General features: G+C 53.3%; 1 protein-coding gene across 1 annotated transcript in view; it reads right to left on the reverse strand.

Moving 5' to 3' along the window:
- The window catches only part of HR (HR lysine demethylase and nuclear receptor corepressor), a 45,210-nt gene extending 20,871 nt beyond the window's left edge, over positions 1-24,339 (reverse strand). The window contains 4 exon segments of the mRNA XM_043503219.1: positions 428-1,511; positions 4,345-5,361; positions 22,449-22,624; positions 24,027-24,339. Coding sequence (XP_043359154.1) covers positions 428-1,511; positions 4,345-5,361; positions 22,449-22,514 — 2,167 coding nt within the window. The 5' untranslated portion in view covers positions 22,515-22,624; positions 24,027-24,339.
- Between the last annotated feature and the right edge of the window lie 815 nt (positions 24,340-25,154).

A 25,154-nucleotide genomic window follows, 5' to 3' on the forward strand; every position in this document is an offset into this window, starting at 1 on the left:
ACAAACACATATTTTTCATGCATGTGTATCTTGCTGGGGTGTGGCATTGCGTGTGTATGTGTGTGAGTGTGTGTGTTTGTTTTTGCGTGTCTGCGTTCATGCGCGTGTTTCTCAGTGACTGAAGAATGGGAATTGAATTATATCCTTCATCCATCCGCCTACACTGTCACCGTCGAATCTGAATGTCTCCGGCCCAATGAAAGTTGCCCCTGAACATGACTAGCCTGTGCCAATGCTCTGTGCTGGAGTCATGCTCTGCCCCGTGGACCAGGTCAGCTAGCAAAGGCTGTTCAAGCTGCCCCTCTGCAGGGGTGTCTTATGCAATGATGGAGCAGCTGCAGAGCAAGAATTAGCCCCACACCACCACGACTCTGGCCTAGCATCCCCCTGTTTCTCTGTTCGGCTACACGGGTTCCATGCTTCTTACCTCCCTCTCCTGCATCTGCTTTCCTTCCCATGGCTGGGAGCACCTCCCTCTGCTCCGGGGCCTCACAATCCTTCCTTGTGGGATCTAGCACCTCGTTCACTACTGCCTTTGAGCTCCGCTTTGCTGAATAGCTACCCCTGCTGCCACAGGGGCTCCAGAGATCCTCCCCAGAGACATGGCTGTGGGGCCGCTTAGCTGTCTGTTTGCCAGATCCGTCTGCTTCTTTGGCACTCTCCTGGCCTTCCCTCTTTAAAGCTTTGAACCTCAGAGGCAAACCCTCTTTGATCTGGCCAGGAGCCCCTTTGTCCCCGAGGCAACCAGCAGAGCATCTGAACTGCGCCGAGTGCCTGGTCAGCCAGGTCTTCTTCAGCTTGGTGTGGTGATTGCTGGGAGGGCAGGGCAGCAGGGAGGAAACCTTGCCCCGTTGGATGCCATGTCCTCCCAAGGCTCCATCTCCTTCTCGGCACGGCCTGGGCTTCTCATTTCTGGTGCCAAAGGAGTTGGCAGCGTCGCAGCCCACCCCCTGGCAGCTCTTGCAGCATCTCGGGGGGCAGTCCCAAGGGGAGCATTTGCAGGGGAGAGCATGAGCTGGAAGCACCTCCATCCCGGATGGGAGCTCTACTTTGGAAAGGGCAGGGGGCTGGGATCTGTCCGCATGCGGAGATCCTGAGGATTCCTGCAGCACCGCAGGGGGGCCAGGCTTCAGGCTTTGGTACATGAGGCTTTCGTCTTTGGACTCGGAGGGCCTGGCCGGTGCTTTGCCGAGAGGATAATCCAGAACCAGGGGCCGGCTGGACCACAAACTCTCTGCCACCTTGTGCTTTAGGTAGAACAGTGGCTGACCCATTTGGCCATGGTTTTTCGGAAGGGTTTGGTCACTGGGAGGGGCCAGTGCCATGCACCCCCTCTGCTCAGCTCCCTTCCGCGTGGGCTCTACGTAGGTCAACTCCAGCTTGCTCTCTCCATCTCGCTTCACCTTCCCCACTTCGTACTGGCCGAGCAGCCGAGGCTGCGCCCGGTCGGGCACAGGGGTCAGGTCCTTTCCTGTGTGGGGAAAGTCAGGATCCTTCTTCTGGTAAAACTCCTAGAGGGGAAAGAGCAAAGTGCTGAGTGGAGTCAGTGCGGGGGGGGAGATTTTAGGGGGAGAAGAGTGAGAGGAGCAAGTGTGTTTGGGAGAACAAGGGCAGGCCCAGTGGGCACACCTGCCATACTAACTGCAGAGGACACAGGGACTTGTGCTTAGAGCACTGGGCTGGGAATCAGGATATGTGGCTGTGCCCTGGACTCGGTGCGACCCTGGGCTAGTCTCACGAGTCAGGCTTTGCAGATGCACTTTGCTCCCACCACTTATTTTAGGTTCTTAAATGGGAGCAGCTGGGTCTGAGCTCTTTAGGAAATCTGGCCCCTTGTCTCTCTGTGCCTCAGTTTCCCCACTGGTAAAATGGGGATAATACTCCTTCCTTTCTCCCTCCCTGTGTGTGTCTGGCCTGTTTGGATTATCAATTCTGTAGGGCAGGCACCGTCTCTTACCACGTGTTTGTACAGCACCCAACACAACTGGTCCCCGGTTTTGGCTGGGGCCTCCAGGAGCTGCTGGAATACCAATAAATAATACTAAACCCCTGCTCGGGTTAAACCCTCACTGACTAAGGAAAGAATGAGCCAGGGCTTCAAGCTTTACCTGGCACATAAGCAGAGCTTATCATTTCCCCAGTGCTTCGCCATCCTTAAATGACTAACCTTCACAGCCCCCCGGCGAGGCAGGTCAATGACATCATTATCCTGGTTTTACAAACGGAGGCATTAACCCGGGACTCACCCAAGGCAGCAGAGGGGAGTCCGAACCCAGGAGCTGCCATTCTCGGATGGCGTCCGTGTCCTGTCCCAGTGCCAGACAGCCTCTCACAAGGGCCATAGCAGCACTGCAGGGGACCCTCAAGCACCTGGCCTCTACCCCCGTTAGCACGACTCAGAAAAGTGCCATGAATTCACCCTCAGTCTGCGTCAAGCCAGAAGGTTGAAGGGATGTGGTCTTCCACTGCTACAAACTGTCCCGTCTCTCACTCCTGATCTACCGACAACATCCCTTCTTAGGGATCGCCCTTGGGCTCCCCCCAGTCAGACAGGGAACACTGGAGACCACGCTCACTCACTTCCTCAAAACACTCGCATCTTGTCTGGGACGTCTCTAGCACTCCGGCGTCAGAGGGTCTGTCTCCACTGCACACTAAGCCCAGGCTCCAACTCAAGCCCCACTTCCATCCACACATAGATGAGTCTGACTTAGGGCAGCAAGGACTCAGGACCCGGGTTCTGCATCCCTGCAGAGTGGATGCAGCTCAAGCCGCAGACCCAAGTCAGAAGGTCTGCGTAGTGCAGGGTGGATGCGTTAGCGCAGCTGTGAGACCTGGGTCCCACAATGGAAGTCAAGGTTTACAACGCAGCATGGACGCTCATGCAAAATACCACATCCACAAACCTGGGTCCCACAGACCAGGCTTTGTGTGCAGTGCAGAGGGGTCAGCGGCAGCATCTAGACAAATGTTCTGGGAGAGTGGCTCCCAGCATTTTCAAGCACCTGCACCCAGCTAAGGACCCAAACCCCCATACTGGAGAGGGGGGCCTAGAGCACCAGCCGGAAAAGCCAGAAGCACTAGCACTGGGGTGTGGTGGGGTATCACTGTTTTGCAGCCTCCAGCAACAGCATTTCCCTACACAAGACACTGCTGGAAATTTAGCAAGACCCAGCAGCTGGCCATGAGCCTGAATCACTCCCTCTAACAAGCACCCCTACCAACTGCCGGTTCAAGGCCTGGCCTCGTCACCCAGGGCAAGCACAACTTGGGGGAGATCCAGTGACACCAGGCAGATATTCCCCAGGGATATCTGCAAACCAACAGCTGCTTTCATATTTAAAAGTGACGGGCTGGCTACTACTCTTGGGGAGACCTCACAGGCGTTTAACCCTCTCTAGTCTTGTTTCTTGCTCAGTGCAACATGCTGCTTGGCTGATTCTGGGTGCTAGAGTGGCTGGTTGAATTAAGACCCTGGCTGTTCCCTATGCAGCTCCCCAGGGAGAGAGTCCAGAGCCGGTTGGGCTAGCACAGAGGAGACTATTCCCGATGGAGAACCCTGGTTCTGGGTCCTAGTTAATGGGTTATGTTGTCCACTTGATCCAGACATGTATCCCTGGTTGTCTCCTACCTAACGGTGCCAGCAAGGACCTTCCCGATTCATCCTCTGAATACAAAAGCATCCAGGGTTCAGTTGCCACTGAGGTCTAACGCCCACTCACAGGTCTGCTTCTTCCTCTGCCATGTCACCTGGCTTGCACTCCCCTTTCTGCATGTGCTTTTGCATGAATGGTTGGGCTCATTTCTAGCAAGAGATCAGTCCAATGGCAGGTCAGGGAGCAGGTCTGCAATTCACTCCTGAGCCCGGACATCCTTGCTGGGACCTTGTCCATTGCTAACCTCCAGCCCCAGAACATGAGATGTCTCCAATACCCAATACCTCCCAAAGAGCATGCAATAGATTGTGGAACTAAGGGTGCTTAGTATGATAGAATCGAGGTTAAGGAACTGGGCTTGGATTTAAAGGGCCTGACTCTGCCACAGACTCTTTGAGTGACCTTGGGTGAGTCATAATCGCTCTGCACCTCAGTTTCCCCCATGGAATAACCATACTTTCCCTGCCTGTCTTGTCTAGTTAGACCGGAAGGTCTCTGGGGCAAGGACTGTCTCTTGTTGCCAGATGTTCAAAAGAGAGCTCAGCACTCAACAGCATTGTTCTCAGTGATGCTGCTGGCCACTAGTGTGTGTTTGTACAGCACCTAGCATACTTCTCTCAGATGGGGCCGCCCTCCCGGTGCCACTGTAACACAAAGAGCAATAGCTGTATAGACTCCAAGCATTTACCTTGTTTCCTGAGCTGGAGCAGGTTTCAAAAGCCAACGGGGTCTTTGTTCTTGGATGGGGTCCCAGGTACACCGGCTGACTCCATGAGCGTGGGTAAGGTGCCTGATGCCAATTGGGGTCAGCGTACTGGGCCTCTCCCAAGGCAGAGGGGCAGTCCTGGAGCTGGTGAGCCAGGGCTAGGCTGGCCAAGCTACTGCCATAGGCAGACTCAGCTGGAGTGCTGGCTGGTACGATGGAGGAAGCCAAGAAGGGGTTCCTCTCCGCCAGCTTGGCCTCAAGAAGGAAGGGGCAGTGGGTGCTCAGGTGGTGGAAGGAAGGGGGGTCACCCGCGCTGGCGGAGGGGAGGGAGTCTTGCTCAGACAGCTGGTAAGGTTTGTTAGTGGCAGCCGGGCTTTGGTTTTCCAGCCCAGATAACGGCAGGGGATAGTTGTGGTAAGCATGGCTGTACAGGGCCAGCTGGCTGGCCAGCATGGCCTCTGTCCACATAGGTCCAGGCCTGTCTTTATTCTGCTCCGTCCATCTGATATTTACCTCCCCGTTCTCGGGCTCAGAGTGAAGCTGGAAATTGGGCGTCTCCTTCGGTTGCATCCTCCTGGGGGGCTGGTGCCTGGCCTCCATGTGCTTGGAGAAATCTGCTTCAGCTGCAGGATGGTATGGAGAGTCCAGTGCTGTCTCCAGCCCCCCGAGGGTCTCTTGGCCCCATCTCAGACACGGAGAGAACTCCTTCGCCCTCTCGGCATGCTTCCACAAAAAGGCCTTCTCCCCAGGGTGCAGCGCTGAGTCGGGCCCAGGCACGCAGCTCAGGTCCACCCCGTCCTGACAGCTCTTGGAAGGGATCCCCAGCGCCACACTTCTGCTCCTGTGTGCGGCCCCAACCATGCTCTCTAGCACCTGAGTTTCTTGGGCTCCTCCCTGAGGTCTCCTCCATCTCGGCGCTGCCTCCCCGTTCTTGGCGTCACTCTCCATGGTTTGTTCCCCGTCATGTGGTGCTGACTGTCCTCCCAGGTGCACTGTACCCTGTTGGCAAACAAAACTCAGCATGAGGACGGCAGGGAGTGGTGCTGGGCTGGGTTTGGGACTCGGCATACGGTAGACACTGAAGGTTTCCACAGCTACTAATGACCTAGAAGAGGATGTGTGGGTTTGGGATGGAGGCTGGCTTATATTCTAGATCCACTCAGGATCTGCAGGGAGCTTCTCCATTCACCTGAGGGAGCACGTCACATTGAGCTTTTGAGAACTCTCTCCAGAAACCACAGGCTTCATGCTCATTTCTTCCTCCTTCCACCCCTTTGACAATGATTCTGTGGCTATAACACCTCCCCCCCGCCCCCAGCTTTCTAGCAGGGATGGGTCTGATCCCGATTCCTGGATCCAACACCCCCAAAGTTTGGTGAAGGTCAGATCCAGAACCGAACCGTGCAGCTCTGGCCCATGTCTGATTTCTAGTGGCTCCTCTGCTCAACCTCCCAATTTCCTCTCTGACCTGCCCCCTCCCAGGGACCCCTCATCTCCATGGGGGGATGGGGTGGAGGGTCCGTCTGCCCTCTTCTCTGCCCTGCGTAGGGAATGGATTTGAATTGCTGTGCTACGCCAGGGTGAAATGTTTTGTAACCTCCCCATGCTGAAACTGAAGCTCCCATGACAGCAGATTGTATAACACGCTGGGCAACTCTCCAAGGAGACACACACACACACGCACATGGCCACACCCTACCACCCCAAGGCGTGTGTACACACCACCCTCTGCAGCACAGACACAGTCCACACAGCAGCCATATGGCACCAGGGAGTGTCCTCTGCACAGACCACATGGCGTCCCATGAACTGCCCACACCCTGAGAAGCAAGCTGTGCAGTCCCCTGTGGAGCTCATGACCTCATGGACCATGCACCACCTCACCCATTCCAGAAAGCAGGTTCTTTACCTCCGCCCTTTGAGAACAGCGGGATGTGGCCTGAGTCTCTAGGACAGCAAGCGGGCCTGAGAGTAGCTCTGCTGGGGTTCGTGTGAATGGAGCACCATCCCCATCACTGATGGGTTCCACATAGGAAGCAGGATGGGGAACCATGAGCCACACAGGCAGGAATAAACAGCATGTGCTTGTTCCCCACTCCAGAGCTCAGTGCACTTTACTTACACATGCAGCTAAACTAGAGCAACATTCAGAGATCGGGAAACTGAGGCAGAGAGCGGCAGTAGCTTGCACACCACAAATCAGTAGCAAAGTTGGGAGCAGAACCCAGGACTCCTGAGTCACAGGCCCCTGCTCCAATTAGCTCACACTCTCCTCCCTGAGCTGGGAACTGAACCCAGGAATCCTAGCGCTGCTGCCCTACTCCAACAAGGACACCACACCCCCTTGCCTGAGTTGGAAAGAGACGCCAGCAGTCCTGACTCAAAGCACCCTGCTCCCACTACTAGACCCAGCTCCCTCCCTGAGCTGGGAATAAAGCCCATTTCTCCTGACTCACAGTTTCAAGTTCTAACCACAAGACCATGCTGCCACCTCTGGGATTCAGCCCAGCAGCTAGGGAGGCAAGTGGGAGGACAAGGAAGGTTAGAGAGGACACAGACGTCTCCCCATGACCCTCCTTAGCCCTTCCACCGGCCCTAGCAACAGGGCGAGTGGGGGGAAGAGGAGGTATTGTGTTGAATTGCAGAGAGCCATGCAATCATCGCAGCGTGATCCGCTGATACCACGTTGCAATACTAATCTAGCATTTATAGAGCACGCAGTAGCCATTATCTAATTAATCCTCCCTACATGCCTGCTAGAGAAGACAATATGCCAACAAACCTCTCCACTTCAATAGCATCTAAAAAGGCTTTACAAACATTCATGTACTGCACCCCTCTAAGGTCAGTATCATTACCTGGGGAATGGGGAAACTGAGGCACAGGGCGATGTGATTTGGTAGAGCTGGGAACAGAACCCATAAATCCTGACTCGTAGTCCCCCTGCTCTAACCACTAAACAACACACTCTGTCAAAGGTGTGAACAGAACCCAGGAGTCCTGGCTCCCAACCCCCTGCTCTTGCTGACCAGCTGATGGCCTCTTACAACGCTTTCAGCCCGTTGTTGCACCTATTAAGTGGTGATGATACATGCGAGATCGTCACTGGGGCATGGGAAGAGAAAGAAGGACCAACTGAGCCCAGAAGACCGCCCTGCTGGGCTCCCAGAGCTCAGCCCCACAGCATCAACTGCCAGAGAACACGACATGCATGAATAACCCTAGTCCTGAGAGCATGAGATGTCAGTCAGCTGCCAGGAACCATGGGGCTGGGGGTGGGGGAAGGAAAGGAGCTGGAGAAAGCATTTTGCTGAAGCAGGAAGTTCTACACATGATTCCCCTCGGCCCCCATTATCCCAGGCCAGCTCTCTGCGCACAGATGCAGCATTGATACCACTGGCTCACTTCTGTAGCATCTCTAGTCCCAAAGGACCCTACTGGCACCGAGCAGCTCCGCAGCGGCTGGATCCACCCCCGCTGGCAGGGAGAGAGGCAGATTCCAACTCCCTGTGCCAGCGAGTCCGAGTGCCCCACCCATGTATTCACCCCCGGGCGAAGGCTGCTGATGTTTCCCAGAGGTGGGTGGTTATACTAGGGAAGAGCAGATTCAGAGTGTGCTGTGAGCGCCAGAAGGGACCTGCCGCTAGAAACTCCCCAGGAGATGTACTTCGTTGAGGGGCCCTGCTGCACACCTCTTCCCTCTCCAGAACGACCTGTTCCGGGACTGCACCGGTTGCCAGTGGCACCCTCTGGCAGAGGAGGGGCTGCAGCACCTGGACCTGCCATGACCCCACGCCTCCCAAAGCTGCCTCACTCCCCCAGGCCCAGTGCAGCTACAGATGAAGCTTCAGAAACTACGTGATAGAAGCCAGCGAAACAGAGGGGTGAATGTAACTCTATGTCTGCAACAGCTAGTGAAATGCAGCCACCTCTAGGGTACATGACAGCAGTTGTCTAACCGCTCACAGGGGCAGATGGGCAGAAGGTGATCCCCCAAGCTGGGGAACCGAGTGAGAGAGGCTGCACGGCAGAAGTCCATCTGTGCCTTTCTCTTTGCTAACATTCAGTCTGGGCCATTCTGCCCTGCTGAGATTCCTGCCGTGCCCTGGGATCACAAGGAGATCAAAGTTCTGTTCCAGTTGCTGCTGTTACACGGGGGGGCCCCACCTCTGCCAGGGGAGGAATGTACTGTACATCTCTGACCAGCTTACGCAGCTGGCGCCCAGCCGGCTTGGCACAGACCTGCAGCCTGTGCCCAACCGTCTCTGCACGGTGCCAGAGCCTGGGAGGTAGCTGCACCGGCATAAGCGTCAGCCAGCTCCGTTCAGCAAGGTCAGCCCTTAGCATTGCCTCCTATTCTTGCCCTCCACAAAGCCCCCTTATCCAATGGAGTTAAAAGGAGGTGGTGATGGTGGGGGGGAGGGGAATCTCACATGAGCCTGTGGGGGCTCTTCTGGGGGAACGAGGCAGGACAAAGCTGGGTTGGATCCCCTGTGCCATGGGTGGAATGGGTTTGGGGGAGAATAGGTTAGCGGAAGCCCTGTGGCTGCCTAAACAGGAGCATACTGCAGCAACCCCAGGGTCTCAGCAGAAGCCAGAGTAGGGAGGGCAGCTCTCCGGACACAGCTGTTGTGGGGGCTTGCGGAGCTGCCTGGAGTCTGAGAGTAGACTCCTGGCCTTCTCTTGCTTGCCCCACCCAGCATTGTCCCTGCCTGGCTCTTGGTTCAAAACACCATGAGCATCAAAATCCATTTCACCACCCAGCTCTCCATCCTATCCTGCTTGCTGGGCTCTCCCTCAGCCCCCGGTTCCATTGCCATGGGGCTGAAGGTGTCTCTCCTTTCCCATTGCTTGCCCAGTGCACTGTGTTTACATTGGCTGTAATCCTGGAGGCTGACTCCACTGTTTATTGGCAGGACAGGCCTACACCGGGCAGGTGCCGAGCAACCTTCCTCCACACCTCTAGGGGAAAAAGCAGAGTTTGGTCACCATGGCCCAGTCCAGCCTTGACTCTCGCCCTGCTCAAACTGCCCAATGTTGCCAGCTGCAGGTGTGGCTTTGTATTGGGGGCACTTCTCCCCTTGGAAATTCAACCAGTTTATTACATTGAAATGCCCAGAGACCTGAGACAGTCTGCTGGGAAAGCAGATAGACCACCAAAGAGGCAGTAGATGGTAACAGCTTTCCTCAGGGCTGGATCTGAACCATCAGCCTAAAAGCCAAAGGCTCTTTAGCCCACCCCGAATTCCCCAGCCCACACAGTCCCACCTCCATTTAAATCACAAGCTATTGCTATTAACATCTCGGGTAATCACCTGTGATGGTGCTGGGCTGATTCATTTAGGGAGCTCCATGCATGACCCTTATTCAGTTTCCACTTCCATCATATCCCAGCTGGTGGAACGCGGCACTCCGTAACAATAGGCTGCAGTTTTGAAGGATCAGGGAGCAGGGCTTGGAACTCAGTGGCTCCTAAGCCAAGGACAGTGTCTTCAAGAGACAAGACAGATTGAGAGACTCTAGATCCATTGACTAAAGGGATCTGGCTCTGGGATTTGAAGCAGGCAGAAAGCAACCCGAAGGGCTCCTTGGATGTTCTTCTCTGAATTCTGGAGTTGGATTTCTTGATCCATTGGTTTGTGAGTCTCAGTAGTGTTCCTTCCAAAAGTCCTTTGATTAAGTCTCTCTCCAAGTGTGCTCTGGGGTGGTGAGCTATGGGGAAAGAACTGTTACAGGGAAAGCTATGAGAAGGCAGAGGAGAAAGAGAGAGGGGACTCCCTCGCGCCTAAGGGCCATCCAGTCTCAGATATCTTCTGGCAGAGACAGGAGAAGAGGAATTTGGGGAGCTCTGCTCCCCAAACTCCAGCCACCCGCAGAGAAGGGAGACTGCAGCCTCCGAGGGCTCCGTACCAGAAGAGAACTCCTCCAATTACTCATCCGAAATAATGAGGGGACGCATGAGCAAATTACTTCGAGCTCCTCCCTGCCTCTGTGGGCTCCTGCCAAGGTAGCATCTGCATTGTGCGTGTCTGGCCTCTTTGCCAACCTGCGGCAGGTATGCCCAGTTACTCACTCTCCTCTGCTCCAAGAAAGCTCTTTTTGTTCCCAGCACCAGCCTCCCAGCTCAGTGTCAAGGTGTAAGCTCCTGATGAGAGAGTCAGGCTGGGCCAGATCTCAACCTTCCGAATGCCACACCCTGCCACGGGCAAAGCGGAAACAAAGAGCCTAGCAATCAGAAATGCTGAGCTCAGCAGCCCCAGAACTGGGGGAAAGGGCAGTGTATGGCCAAGGAGCGACAGGGCCCCGAATGGAAGAGGGAAGGACTGGAATGCAGGGGTCACTGAGGGCTAGAATGTGGGGACCACTGGCAGAATGGGGTGGGGAGGCCAGGACTAGAATGACAGGGGGTGTTGAAGGGTAGGATTGAAGGTCACCGGCAGAATGGGATAGGCAAATAAAAATGGGAACCATGGGATGGGGAAAACTTTCACAGCATTTGTAAGACCCTCACTTTCATCAGCACAAAAATTCTTCCCTTTCAATGCTCATGCCCCTCTCTCCCTCAGTATATAGGAAACAGACAGGAGTCTAATCACAACGGGATATATTTCTAAAACTCCCTTCCCTAGAAATCTGTCCGTGGGGATGGGTTAGAACATGGAGTTCATTACCCCGCCCCCAGCTATTTCTCTGCCAGCTGAATTCAAATGCCCCAGAATCTGTCCATTTCTCTCGCTCTTTTCCCACAGCAACTTTTTGGAGTTGCCCCAGGTTCAAACTCCTAAGCACATTCATGCTGATTTGCTCCCGGATTCCCCAAATGGTTTGCAATCAATTGTCCCTTTCAAGATCTTTGGTTACTTTGCATGACCAAGAGACAGGCCCAAACTACAACGTTCATACAATCATGGGGCTGGAAGGGACTCCAGAGATGATCTAGCCCAGCCCCCCTGTGTTGAGGCAGGACCAAGTAAATCTACCCCATCCCTGACAAATGTGTAACAACCTGTTCTTAGAAACCTCCAGCACTGGATCTCAGCAGCACCCCTGCCCCCTCATTCCTCTCTACACAGTTTAGGGTGAGGGGGAATCCAGAATTTGGAGCTGTCCTATTATAAAGATAAAGGAAATTTACAAATTGCAGACCTGGGTTTGGGTGGCGAGGAAGGGGATATGGTGTGGAATTCAAGAGGAGCTCATTCTCCCATAATGAATTTTCCCCAATGGAAACACCAGAAATGGGGTGTGCCCATACATGCTGTGGTATGCACCCCAATTCCAAAATCCCACCCCCCGTCCCATCTCCAGAAAGCTGGGCAAAACGTGGGATGATTTAACCCACTGTCCTGAAGAACTAGGGTGAAATTAAACAGGACCTGGAAATGAATCCCCATGCTACATTTCATTTTGCAACTTCAAAACTCAACCAGTAGGGCTTTGCAAACCCCCACACCTACCCTTGGTTTTGCCTGATCTTTACCTGTATCCCACTAAACCAAGATCCTGCCCCTTGCTCCCATCTCCTCCAGGAAGTTCCTTTCCTGCAAAAGACACACACACATGTGTGCAAACACACACACACACGCACGCGTGCGCACACACACACCTTCTAGTTGGGTAAAGAGCCTCTTTCTTACAAGAAATGAGCTGGAGTTTGCAATAACTTAACATCTCACCAAACAATTGGGACGGAAAGAAAGCTTACGATTTTAAAGGAGATTCTGGCAGCTCGGGATTTTTAATCAAGAGCATGAGGCAGTTATGAAGAGTGTCTTAGGAAGCATTATCTCCCCCAGCGCCAAGGAAAGTGTGGTGAGGACTGATGGACGCGTGGGAGTAAAGAAGAGGAAACATTGTAGCCAGGCTAACGCATGAAATGTTTTCTTGGACCTTTTTGCCCAAGGGGTTCATTCACACACACAAAAAGCACTCCCCTATATGCACCGTGCATCCACGCACACTCAAACGGACATGCCTATATAAATACACAGCAAGATCCTGTCTTTTTATGATGTCTTTGTACAATGCCTAGCACAGTCCTGTAGGTGCTACCATGACACAAACAATAAATAATAACATGCATACCTGCACACTCAGAGACATACATATATATACAAACATGCATGCATACTCACCCAGACATACATATATACAAATGCACACATCCACTCACACAGAAAGAGATGGACAGAGGCAGAGACACATGCACATAACATATACAAGCCCCATATTTCATAAACACATATTTTCTGACTTTCTCCCAGACACACAGTTTATACTCATGAGCACTGACATATACCTGAACTTTGACAAATATTCACACAGGCACCATGAACACATGCTCATATTTGTGGCTAATGCTAATAAGTAATAATGATAGATATCTTGCGTTCCCTCTAGGCCCTTTCTCCCCACAGGAAGCCATAGCCCAGTGGTTCTCAAACTTTTATACTGGTGACCCTTTCACATAGCAAGCCTCTGAGTGCGACCCCCTTATAAATTAAAAACACTTTTTTATATATTTAACGCCATTATAAATGCCGGAGGCAACGCGGAGTCTGGGGTGGAGGCTGACAGCTCGCGACCCCCCATGTAATATCCTTAAGACCCCCTGAGGGGGTCCCGACTCTCAGTTTGAGAGACCCTGCCATAGCCCTTTGCTACTCTATACAGAGGACGCCAGGGAAATGCAGCCCCTTCTGGGCTGGAGGGCAGCAGCCACAGCATCTTCTCTAGCAGCTGGGAATCTGGGACACCAGCTCAAAGCCCACCGCTTAAGGAAAATACCGTGGGGATTTGAATATCCAGGCAGAGCCAACAAGGCCGCAGTTGTCTGATCCACACACATGAAAGTGCCCAGTGCTCAGTGTATTTGCAGGGAGATGATGCCGGACTTGCGGGGAGAGTTACTGTCAGGCTTATGTAGAGCGTGGGGGTTTCCTTACCCCCCCCACGTTATATAAACACGACAGCCAAGCATGCCACCCATCCACTTGCCCCACTTAGCTCCCCTCCACCTCCTCTATGCGCAGTCACCTCTGGAGGTAATTGCAGCAGTGGGTGCTCATCTTGAGGTGCAGGGGAGGCCTTTGGCGGATGGCACTCTGGGGGTGGGGGCAGAGGAGGGTGAGGGGAGGACATGGCTGTGGCCACAGGCTGCCTTCTTAAAGATCAGCAGCTGCTGTGTGCTCTGGCCTTGTGTGTGATGAGAGGCATTATTATTAACCCTTCCTGAATCTAGCCGGGCTGGGCTAGGTGCCAGAGCACTGACAAGGCTCTGTGGGGAAGGAGCGGGGAAAGGTGGGCTCTGGGCCTAGCACGGGGCCAAGGAGCATCTAAACCTGGTCTCTATGAAAGGGGGAGAGAGCAAGAGGGGAACTAATTCCAGTTCCCATAGCAACCACCAGTGCCGGAGCCACCCCCTTAGCAACCTCCTCAGAACGGACACATGTTCCATAGCAACACACCCAAAGGACATAGCGATGCCCTAAATGAACATGCACCCCATAGCGACATACCCAACAAGGGGACACAGACGCACACACATCCCCTACCAGCATGCCCAACAGGGGGGTACAGGCCCTCTAGCAATGCGTGCATAAACCATGCCCCCTACAGAGGGGAACACACATCCCCTAGCTACAGCCTCAACACTTCAGTATATCCTTGGGAAAGAGGAGACAGGGGAGAAAGAAAAAAAAACATCATGGTAGGAAATAACCTTCGCTGCTCTTCAAGGGTCCATGCATGTGTGTGCATGTCCGTCAGATATCAGGGCAATGACTGGGATCGTTATACATACGTCAGACTGGATTTCCCCTCTCCCTTGGCTGCATGCTATCCATTGAGACTAAATTCTCGGGGACAGAGACTCGTCTTCTTTTGTGGCCACAGAGCATCCTAGTGCCTCACAAGCACTGAGTACGTAAATAAATAATATGAAAGAGCACGTGCATGTCCCCAACATTTGCATGCGGGCCTATGGCAAAGTGCTGCCATATGATGGCATATGACATATGATGGAAGCGTATGTAAAAAAACGTGCAAGTCTTCGTCTGTGGGTCACCTTCTGTGTCCATGTCAGGCTATATATCCATGTGTATCCATCTATGCACGTGGGCACCTGTTCGTGTGTGCGTGTCTGTGTCGGTGCCAGTGCGGGTGCTAGCATGGGCATGCCCTGGCATGCATGCGTGGGTGGGTGTTTGCTCGCTGGGTAGCGTGCATGCCCGGGGGTACGTTGGAGACTGCTTGAAGTCGGGAACTCAACAAGTCCAATAAAAAGCCAAACAGAGACAGCCAGCGCCTGCATTTGGACTTGGGCCCACAGCAGCCTGGCTGCCCTACCTCCCAGCATGCTGAGCTGCCCCAGAACCTCCCTGGAGAAGGGTTAAACAAATACAATGACACAATCCCAACAGAAAAGGAAGGATTAAAAAAAATTTAAAAAAAGCAAATCATCAACCTCATGGCAAGAAAACAAAGACAAGACGCTGGCCGTCATGGTCCCTCTGCCAAGATCTTTCATGACTGAGCAAAGCCAGATAATATTTGATTCCTTCCCCACCAACTTTCCTGCCACCTCACTCTCTCTCTCCCCCAAGCCTGCACTCACCAGATCATCAACAGCCCCCCACCAACCCACGCACTCGGAGGTGCTGGAGAGAACATTGCTCCTGACCACTCAATGGTGCCTGGGAGGCGGAACCAGACTCTCAGGCACTTGGGCGTGCATTTGCTGAAGATGAGCCACAGCTCACCAACTATCTGCAGGCAGGGCTGCCCTTTCAACCCCATGGTGTGGCCCTTGTTGAGCCTCTCCAAGAGTCATTCTTCTGCAGAGATGGAGCCACAATAAAAGGGAGGGCCAGAGACCAGGGAAAGGATCAGGCATTGGCTTGAGGCATCAATGCTTCCTTCTTTGGCATGCAAGATGGGGCGGGGGGGGAGAGGCTCTCTCTCCCTCAGCTCTCCCCAGGATAGCTGCAGCCTGTTGGCAGTCACATAACTCCAGGAAGTTTGGTTCTCCCAGAAAGGTGGGGCAAGGGCCAGGTTGGTACAGGGCTCAGAACAGCCAGGGCCAATTCCCAGGACTCGGCTGGGTTTGCAGCTGTGACAAAACCTGGAGGGGAGGGGAAATTAGGTCTCGATAGCCGTAAAATGATTACCCTGGTGAAGCCAGAAGAGCACCAGGAGCCTAGTTAATAAATCGAGTTAATTATGATAGTGCCTATAAACCAGCCAAGAACGGGGCCCCACTGTGCCAGGCACTGTGCAAACACAGATAGAGCAGACAGTCCCTGCCCCAAAGAGTTTACAATGGTACAACCAATGGACAGGACAGGCACCGGGTGGGGGAAGGGGAAGAACACACATGCAGAGTGAACAAAGTGATGGCAGCAAATGGCCATGATTTTGGGGGCCGGTGGGAGGGAGTAGGAGGAGATCAGTTAAATGGGAAGGGAAGGCGGGAGAGGGGAGGGGAGAAGGGGAGCAGATGTGGAGTGAGGCTGAAATGGACAGGGTTGGTGCAAACAGCCCGTATGTACACAAAGCAGAAGGAGTCCAGCTGAAACTGCAGCAAGTTCTCTGAATGTCCAGAGGTCCCAGCTTGGGCTGTTTCTGCTCTATTCCTAGCAGCTGGAGCCTTTGGCTGGCTCCTCTCTGCAGTTTGCTCCCCAAGGCCACATGGCTGTGGTGGAAGGGGCCCCCTTGAGTCCCAGATTCCCCACTCACTTGCTGGGCACTGGGGTCTGTCTCGGCATAATGGGGCCAAGGGCCTGGCCTAAGCAGAGAAAAGCCAACCCGCTACTCTGAGCCAATCAGTGGCAACTCCTTCTGAACAGATAGTCCAGCCCCGGCTCTGTCCCTTCCACCTCCTGCACACAGTGGTATCCAGCAAACCTGCACTGGGCCCAAATGGGACCTTCCACTGGTCCAGAGACGCCTCCACCCCCAAGCTGGAAGAGCCGATTCAGAGCGACTCTGGATCTGACCAGGAACTAGAGAGCTGGGCCCTGCCTGGGTGGGGCTTTGTTGTGAATAGCCTTGCCCTAAGCCTGAGTTCTGCCAGGCCACTGGCGGTTACTGAATATCAGGGAGCCAGTGGGAAGCTTTTGCCCTTATCGGTTGGACAGCTTCTAAGAGGCAGAGCTGGGTCAAATCCCTCCCTGGGGTAAGCAGCCCAGCCCCTGCAGCAGTCACGGGGTGCTGTGCTTTTTACTCCAGGGCTGAGTTGAGCCAATACAAAAGAGAGTAGCGAGCGAACGCAGTGAGCAGGTCAGAGGCAACCCGACTGGCCGCTCCCCAGCGACGGCTAGTTTAGCTGCTCTGGGACCGGGTCAGAACAGAGGAACGGCAGCTGCCCAGGTGAGGGTTCTGCCTGGTTTGGTGCTGTGTTTTTTTTAAAAAAGGTGAGCTGAGGAGCTTTAATACCAAACGGTATAAACAAAAGCCTAGAAGACTCCCCCCCTCCCCGGTCCCAGGACAGCAGCTCCCGAATTAGAAACCTCGGTGACCTCCTCTGCTTAACCCCCTCGGCACCAAAGCCTGGGTGCCCTGTGCAGAGTCGAGGCTCGCACACTGCACAACAATGGTGTGGGATGAGCTGGAAATAGAGGCTGGCATTGCCCAGCAGGAAACGCCCTCCTGGCATGGATGAGTGACTCCAGGGCAGCTAACATGCTCGGGATCAGAGGGAGCTCTGCAACTGACAGGCTTCAATTTGGGGAGCAGACAATAGGGAGGGACGAGGTGTCAGGGAGGGAAAGGGAAGATCCAGCCCTAACCCCAGAGCCCATCTATGGCAGGAGGGGCCCTGAAGTTTCTAATGCAAAAGGCTTGTTTCTTATTACAACGTGCTCATTAGAGATGGCTGGGAAGGATGAAATAGCCACTGAGCCTGGCTCGACCTGAACCGACCCGCCACATCCCCCCTCCCAAAAGCATTGGCGGAGCAGCATCACCCCTTTTCCCTCTTCCTCCTCCGAGATGGATTCACTCCCCTCGCATCCCAAACTTGGCTCTGCGGAGGAGAGGCGCACGCGTGTCCCCCTACAGCACAACCCAGGCCAGCTCCTTGGGGCCAGACCTAACGAACAATATCTCAGCAGCTGATTCAGTCTCTCCCTGCCTCTCTCTTTTCTCACCATGCAAAATAGCAACAAGATTTCCCCCCCTGAGCATGTCCAGATTGCTTAGCACAGCAACCCCTTGTCTGGGGCACTCTCGCTCACAGCTTTTTTATTTTCTCCCTCTATATGATTCCCCCACCCCTTTCCCTTCCTGTTCCTTAATTTCTCTGAGCACCCAAGCCCTGTAAGTGGATCCCTGTTGGAAAGCTAAACACACACACACACACACAAATCGAAAATCAGCCCAGTATGGACCTACCTGAGGCTATGAAGAAAATGAAGATGAAGTGGGGTGGGGAGAGGAAGGGTAGGGGGAAGAGGAAAAGAGACCTTCCTTCCCCTTCTCCCTCTAAACACCAGCTGAGACGGACAAGAAAGCTATTGCTAATCTGCGCCTGGTGCTTGAAAACGTCAAACCTTCAGGAGTCTGAAAGCTGCAGCAGAGCGGAGGGCATGGGAGGACATCCACTCCCACACGAGTAGCTTTCTGGGAATTAGGGACACAGCCCAACTGCTCTGGCAGCCTCACTCCCCTTCAGTTCTGGCTGACGGTATGGCTTGCTTGTCCCGGACAGCTGCTGAATGGGAGTCACACACACGAACTCCCACTGCCCGGACTGGCGGGGGGGGGGGAATGTGGGGCGATGGGAGGAAGATGGCTCGGGGGCAAATGGGGAAGGCTGATATCTAGCATTGAAGCAGCGCGTTGCAAGCCTTATCGCATTAGTCTTTCCAGAAAGGATCCCCCTTTTACCGATGGGGAAATTGGCGTGGGGAGATGAAGGGACATGCCAAAAGCCACACAGCAAATCTGTGGCAGAAGTAGGAATAGAACCCAGGGGTCCTGACCCTCCCAGCTCTCCTACCCTAAGCAAGAGGCTTCACTCCCTTGCAGAACTGAGAAGATAACCCAGTGTCCTGATACCCAGGACCACTATGCTAACCAAAAGTCGCAAAGCCTCTCACAGCTCAGAATAGAAACCAGCAGTCCTGAGCCCAGTGCCCTACTCCCCGCAACCCTGACTCTAACCAATAGTTCATGCTCCCCTCCAAGAGCCAAGAAGGGGCTCCCAGTCCCCTGTTCATGCCTCATGACCATACTACCTCTCTGTAGGGAGATGGCTTTTTTTTTAAACCCCTCCCCCCCGCACCCTTTCCCTATAAGCCAAGCCTGGCCAAGAGCACCGCACTTTTCAAGAGACTGATCAGCACAAGAACTGAGGGACATACGGTCCATGGGTCTGAGAAGAGAGGAGCATTTTGGGGGTGTAATGAGTGTCATTTTTTTTCATAGTACTACTAAGTCACAAGAACCCTGCTAGAATCAGGTATTCAGTAGCCTCTTAAAGGGATGAGCCTGGTTAAAGGCATGGCGCCTCTTAAAGGGATGAGTCCAATCCGAGACCTTGCATCTCTTAAAGGGATGAGTCCAATCCGAGACCTTGCATCTCTTAAAGACTCTGCCTTTAACACCCTCTGCTGCCTCAGCGACAGTGTCCCTCCACCGTCAGTTTCTTGTTACACCCCGGGTTCCCAAAAGCAGGCACTGAGCATTGGCTGGTGTCCCAAACACTTGGGGACGGGGCAGACTCGCATCCCTTGGGTTCCAGACTTGGCTCTGCAAAGAAGATGCAAGCCTGCATGCATCCCCTTGCATCGCAACCCAAACCAGCTCCTTGGGACTGGATCTAAGGAACGATACCTCAGCAGCAGATTATCTCATGATTAAATCTCTTCCTGCCTCTCTCTTTCCTCAGCATGTAAAATGGGAAGGAGACTCCCCACCCCCACCCCGAGCTTTATTATCCCATCCGCCCCTCTGCAGTGCGCACATCACCATGGTATCTGGTTGATATTCTAAAGCACAGGCTCCCTTCACGTGCAGCCACAGGGACTGCAACCCCAAGCTGCATGTGGGGGCATCCTATAGGGCAGGGCAAGTGCCTACTGCAGGACATATGCTAGGGCAGCCAGGGCTCTCCCAGGACACACAGCTGACCTCTCTATGGCTCTCAGCCTGGATCCCCTATCCCCTTCCTTTCCCTGGTTCCCTACCACCAGGCAGACCCCACTCCCCCATAGTCTGAGTCACCCTATCAGGTGTCTGGGAGATTCCCCGGGCACATCCTACTCTTCAGGGGTTTCTTAAAGTAAGTCACAGTGGCGTGGAACTGAGCCATATAACCCCAACCCTATGGAGGAGAGTGCCAGCCGTGAGTCCTGCCAGAGAGGAAAGGGGGCTCCAAGAATGGGGGAGGGGGGAATATGACCTGCAGCATCTCATCAGCATCATGATGCACCCAGGATGCTCTGAAAGGTCCCATGCAGGTGAGATTCCGGGGTGCCCTTCAACCGAGCCCCAGGGCAGCGAGGCGGGGAAGGGGGTGGCACAGAAAGGCCTTATCCTGTTTCTCCAGCAGTCCTTGAATTTTGTGCTCCCCCTGTGCACGTGTACATCCCCTGCCCAGTGGGGACTCCTGGTTATGGAAATAAGTGGCATTAACTGCGTTCAAATACCTTGATGCAATTAAAAGCTCCCCCTGGGGCCTGAGGGCTTAGAAAGCCAGTCCAGGCCATGGATATAGCTTTACTGACCACAAGCTCTGTTCTGTTTCCCTCACTGGAGGTTGCCAGCCTACTGGGAAATCAATGGCAGCTATCCAATGGCTCCTGTCTGCCTTGCCCTTAATCTCTGCTCCCACTGCTGTGGGAGTGAAGCTCTCTGCTTTGGGGATTCGCCCCATAAACCCTGATCTGGGCTCTGAAGGGCACTGGGGCCAGTCACCCAACAAAAGGGTGGGTCTCACTGGGTTTGAATGCAGAAGAGGTTCCCAGAACCAGGCAGCAGGGCACCCTTTCATCTCTAATGGGGTTGATCACAGCGAGTAGGACTGGTCTGGAGTTTCCCATCAGGACGTTTTCCCACCGGGAAATGTGGATTTGTGGAAAGTGAAACATTGCACAGAGAAAGGTATCAATTTCAACAACATTTCATACAGAGGAAAATGCAACAGAGCATTCCCATGGAAGTTGACCGGGGTCATTCCAGAATGGTTTTTTGTTTCTATTTTTGAAGGAAGTTCATTATCCAAATACAACAGAAAATTTTTTAAAAGTCAGCATTGGAATGAAACATTTTAATTCACCCAAAACAAAAGGAGGAGGGCGGATTTTGGTTTTGCAGGACATTTTGAAATTTTCGTTCCATTTCAGAATGAAAAAAAAAATGGAAAAAGTCGGTTCCCACCCTGCTCTGAGCACCAGGTTACAGGTTCAAATCCAGCCCAGGGCAAAAATGGCAGCCCCTCTGTGTAATGAGTTGCTGGGTCTCAATTCATGTCCCAGTGGGCACGACATCCAGCAAGGCAAGCTTCTCTCATGTGGCAAACCCTGCCCTAAGGGACTCCCATTGGGGTGCAGGGAAGAGAACCCACAACATGGCTTATTCGTTCCTTAGCTTCTTTGCTCAGACAGTCAAAAAGGGGTCCAATTAACGACTGTTTGTAGCAGAGGGATGGCTGGGAGGTAGATCTGAACCGCTTCTAGCACAGGCAAGTTCTGAGCTCGTACTAATTGCCTGCCTGTTGCATGTGTTCAGGCTCTAGGTTGTCACTCCCCCTTCCCCACCCTTTGGCATCAGCTGAAACCAATTATCAGCTGTTTTATATTCAGGTTCCAATATAGGCAAATACAGGACAGTCTCATGCCAACATGCCACTGGTCTTTCCACTGTGATGCCTTGTACAGAGCATGAGGCCAGCTTCCAGCAATACAGAGAGAAATTCAGAGTGCAGGAGGCAGCCTGTGGGGAATGGCTGGGCTCCAAGCCTCGCTGGGCTGAGCCAATGGGGCTAAAGGGACAGATAAGAACTCAGCGCTGTCCCTCTGGAGGGATGGAATCTCAAATAAAAACTCTAAAGGAGAGAAAGCAAAAGGAGCTGGGTCAGACACCCCTGGGCTGAAATACCCCACCATGGAGGCCTGCGGATCCACCCACAGACCCCTGCATCCTTCTGCAAAGGGTTAATAGAAAGCGGGAGGGGGGAAAAGGATCCCAGGACCCCTGATCTGACACACCTGGACTGTTTGAAAGCATCAGGGGGTATCTACAAGCAGAAGGATTTCCTAGCTACTGCCTGTTTGGCTGATTTCTGTAATGATTTTCTGCAGGTGTCTGGTTTCTTTGAGCTATTTCATGTAATTATTTAATCAGCTTGGTTTTGCTGTGTACAGTTTTGAGTTGGGCACACTGACAATAAACGAATGAACTGTCTCAGATACATGTTTGCAAGGGTGACCCAGGAATCTCAGCAGTTAGACTTAAATACTATGTACAGTAAGAAGCGCCACAGAAAAACCTCAAATAGAAAGACAGACGGACAGAGGGAAGAGTACCTATGGCAAAAGAGAGTGTGTAGGGTGATTAGACAGACAGACACAGGCAAAGGGGTCAGAAATCATTTCTCCCCAGGCATTCATTATAACCCTGTGCTAACTGCATAAAACCCCCTCCTGCTGCTGTTTCATATCCAGGTGCCCTAGTCTCTGCTGTACCTAGTTCTCCAGGTGGGGAGAGGGTTAAATGCCAATAAGCCAAGCAGAACTCCAAAGTACCCAGCTCCCTCTGCATTTATTTCCTATAGCAGTAGGACACAGCTCAGCTCCATCCTTGGATTCAAGAAGTTCCCCCAGAGGATGGGGTTGCTCAGGGCTAGCTGTTGGTTGGGGTTCATTTCTAGTGTTCAAGGGGCACTTTTTCCTCTAGCAGCCAATTAACACAAGTTCTGGATTTCTTCCAGCGTTTTCCCCACCCAGAGGCTGAAGCAGCCAGACCAGACCAGACCAGACCTGGAGGCCCCCATTGACGATAGAAAAACCCCTCTCAGAAACAGAAAACACTCCCAGGCCCCATGTTTAGCCCCGATCAGAATGACAAACAGTGCTGAAACTCACGTTCAAAGGGGAACAGCCAGTGCTTTCACTGTGGCTTCCTGTGCTCACTCCGAGACTCTCTGCCATAGGAGCATGTCGAGGGAGATGAGTGCTGCCGGGGAGCCATGGGTCCCACCTGCCCTCAGCCAGTCACCTCTCCTCACTTGCCCCGTGACATCCAGTCTAGACGTCGTCACCTAGAGAGCATTAGGAAGAAGGGCAAATGAGCAGCCTGCACCCAGGTGTGCTGGTAAGTAGTGGTTAGAGCAGAGGACTGTGAGTCGGGGCTCCTGGGTTCCATTCATGGCCCTAGGAGAAGTGTGTTCTAGTGCACAGATCCTCAGCCAGGAGGGTCACGACTCTGGAGGGGGAGGGATGGTAAACCAGGTGTCAAGGGGTTGTGACCACCATGTTTACCCCTGCCCTATTGCTAAATGGAAGTGAGGTCCTGGAGGGCCCCGGAATGGCAAAGATTGAGAACCACGACTTCAGTGGTTAGAGCGGGGGTACTGGTGGTCAGACACCCGGTTTCTATTCCCAGTCCTGCTACTGGAGTGGTGTCTAGTGGTTAGATCACACGGCCTGGGTTCTATTTCCAGATCTACCACTCAGGCAATAGGACAAGTTACTTCCCCTGTCAGTGCCTCAGTTTCTCCTTTTTGTCACACGAGGATAGTCATGTCGACCTACTGCGTGGCGAGTTTGGAGGCTTAACGTTTGCAAAGTGCTTAGACATATGCAGTGGAGAGAGTGCTGTAGAAATTCAAAGGATTCAATATTATTATGAATTAATGCTGCCAGCAGACACAGATCCCGCCCCACTTCTATACCAGGTCAGCTTTTTATAAAGACAGACTTTTTTTTTTTTAAACTAAACCCTTTAGTTTGCTCCAATCCCAGTCTGTCTGGGACCCAGCAGGATCCATGTACCCTTCAGAACACAGAGAGCTGGCTAACCCCATCCATCTCCTATAACTCTGCAGCTCATGAACCTAAGGGAAACCCTGTTACAACCCCTGAAGGCTATTGCTTTTAGTACTTGTACAGTCCTGATGCTGCCATGGCTGGCACCTTCCTGAGGGCATGTGTTTGGTTAAAAAACGGTGGTTTGGGGATTTGGGTCCCCAGAGAGAGGAGAAAAGGGGCTAGGAAATAGAAAAGGAACGTAGGTTCCCGTTACAAATGTGGGATACAGACTCCTTTAACAACCCCCACATCCTCCAACATCCCCTTGCGGCCTCTGTAACTGCACCTTTTAAACCACATCCTTTTCCCAGCTCTAAAATCCCCCCCATAAACTACCCTACCTCTCACACCTTGTCTCTGATGAACCCCAGCCAGCCTTCTCTCTGCTCCCTCAGCCTAATCATCCCCCACACCCTAGGTAAGCAACTGGTAGGCTCTGGGCCATGTCCTTCTGAGAAACCAGCAGCTGGCCTGCACCTGGCCTGGGAGCTTGGACTTGTTAATGGGCCAGAAGTAAGTTTTTGGGGGAGTGGGAGTTGTGGCTCTTTTACTCTTCTTCCTCACCCCCTGCACCCCTAGTTGGTCCAGCCAGAGCAGAGGGAGCAGTGAAAGGAGCTAAGTTCTTGCACCTACCTGAATGGAAGGTATTCCCAGATCCTGGAGAGGGGACTTCTATCCCCTGCCACCTGGACCCCTCGGGACTCAGGCAGTCTCAGAGCAGCCAGGGATTGAGTTTCTCATTGTGTCTCCTTGCCCTCCTTGTTGGTAGCATAGCCTGGGAGCCAGCTGAAGGCTCTGTGAGCTGCCAACAAAGAGGCTGCATTTAAACAACAGACATAATTATGCTTTTGATACTGTCTGCTAAAAATACAGCTCTGTGCAGTGCTGCAAGCCATGTGTGTGCAGGCTCACATGGCCCCTGAACGGCAGCAGCTGACTCAGGCAGGGGGAAGGGGGGCCTGTGGAGAAAGGAGGAGGGAGAGGCAGACGGAGGTGAGGGAGGGAAAGGGGGAGACAGTGAGGCATGGCTGGACACACACAGAGTGAGGGAATCCAAGCCAGGCTTCGATGCCAGTGTCAGATGGGGACAAGGCTCCCTCCGGCTCGGGCTTGTGGAGTCTGTCCCGGTCTCAGGTGGTGGTGGTGGGGCTCCCTCAGTATATGGGCTGGGGCCAAGCAGTGCCCCATCCACCTGGGCTGGTGAGAGAAGAATCACAGAAAGAAGTTGGGCTTGCATCCCTCCCCCCCTGCTCTGCCCTTTTGGGCATCACAGGAGACATAGACCTTCCTGCAAATGCCCCAGCAGGGCACAGAGATCTGGGGTGGCTGCTGAGGACCAGTGCACTCCTAGGCTGCGTGGGGAGAGGGACAGGCAAGGTGCTGGAGCTGCCAGCCTCAGAAGGACCGGGGAGAGCCGTGTAGTCAGCAGGAAACCAGCCTCCATAAATCCCCTTCCCAACATGAGTGAGTTCTCAGCAGCTCTCTCTCTCAACTCCTGCTCTGGGCATCCAGAAAAAGAGAGGGAGGAGATAGACTGGGGGTGGGGGGGTCACTTATGGAGGGTCCTAGGAGGCAGAGTGGAGGAGGTTTCTATCAACGGGGGGGAATGGGAACAGTCAGGGATCAAAAAAAGAAAAGGAGACTAACAAATTTATTTGAGCGTAAGCTTTCGTGAGCTACAGCTCACTTCATCGGATGCAGTATCAAAATGCATCCGATGAAGTGAGCTGTAGCTCACGAAAGCTTATGCTCAAATAAATT

Source organism: Dermochelys coriacea, chromosome 26 (assembly GCF_009764565.3).
Source record: "Dermochelys coriacea isolate rDerCor1 chromosome 26, rDerCor1.pri.v4, whole genome shotgun sequence".
Classification (NCBI taxonomy): domain Eukaryota; kingdom Metazoa; phylum Chordata; order Testudines; family Dermochelyidae; genus Dermochelys; species Dermochelys coriacea.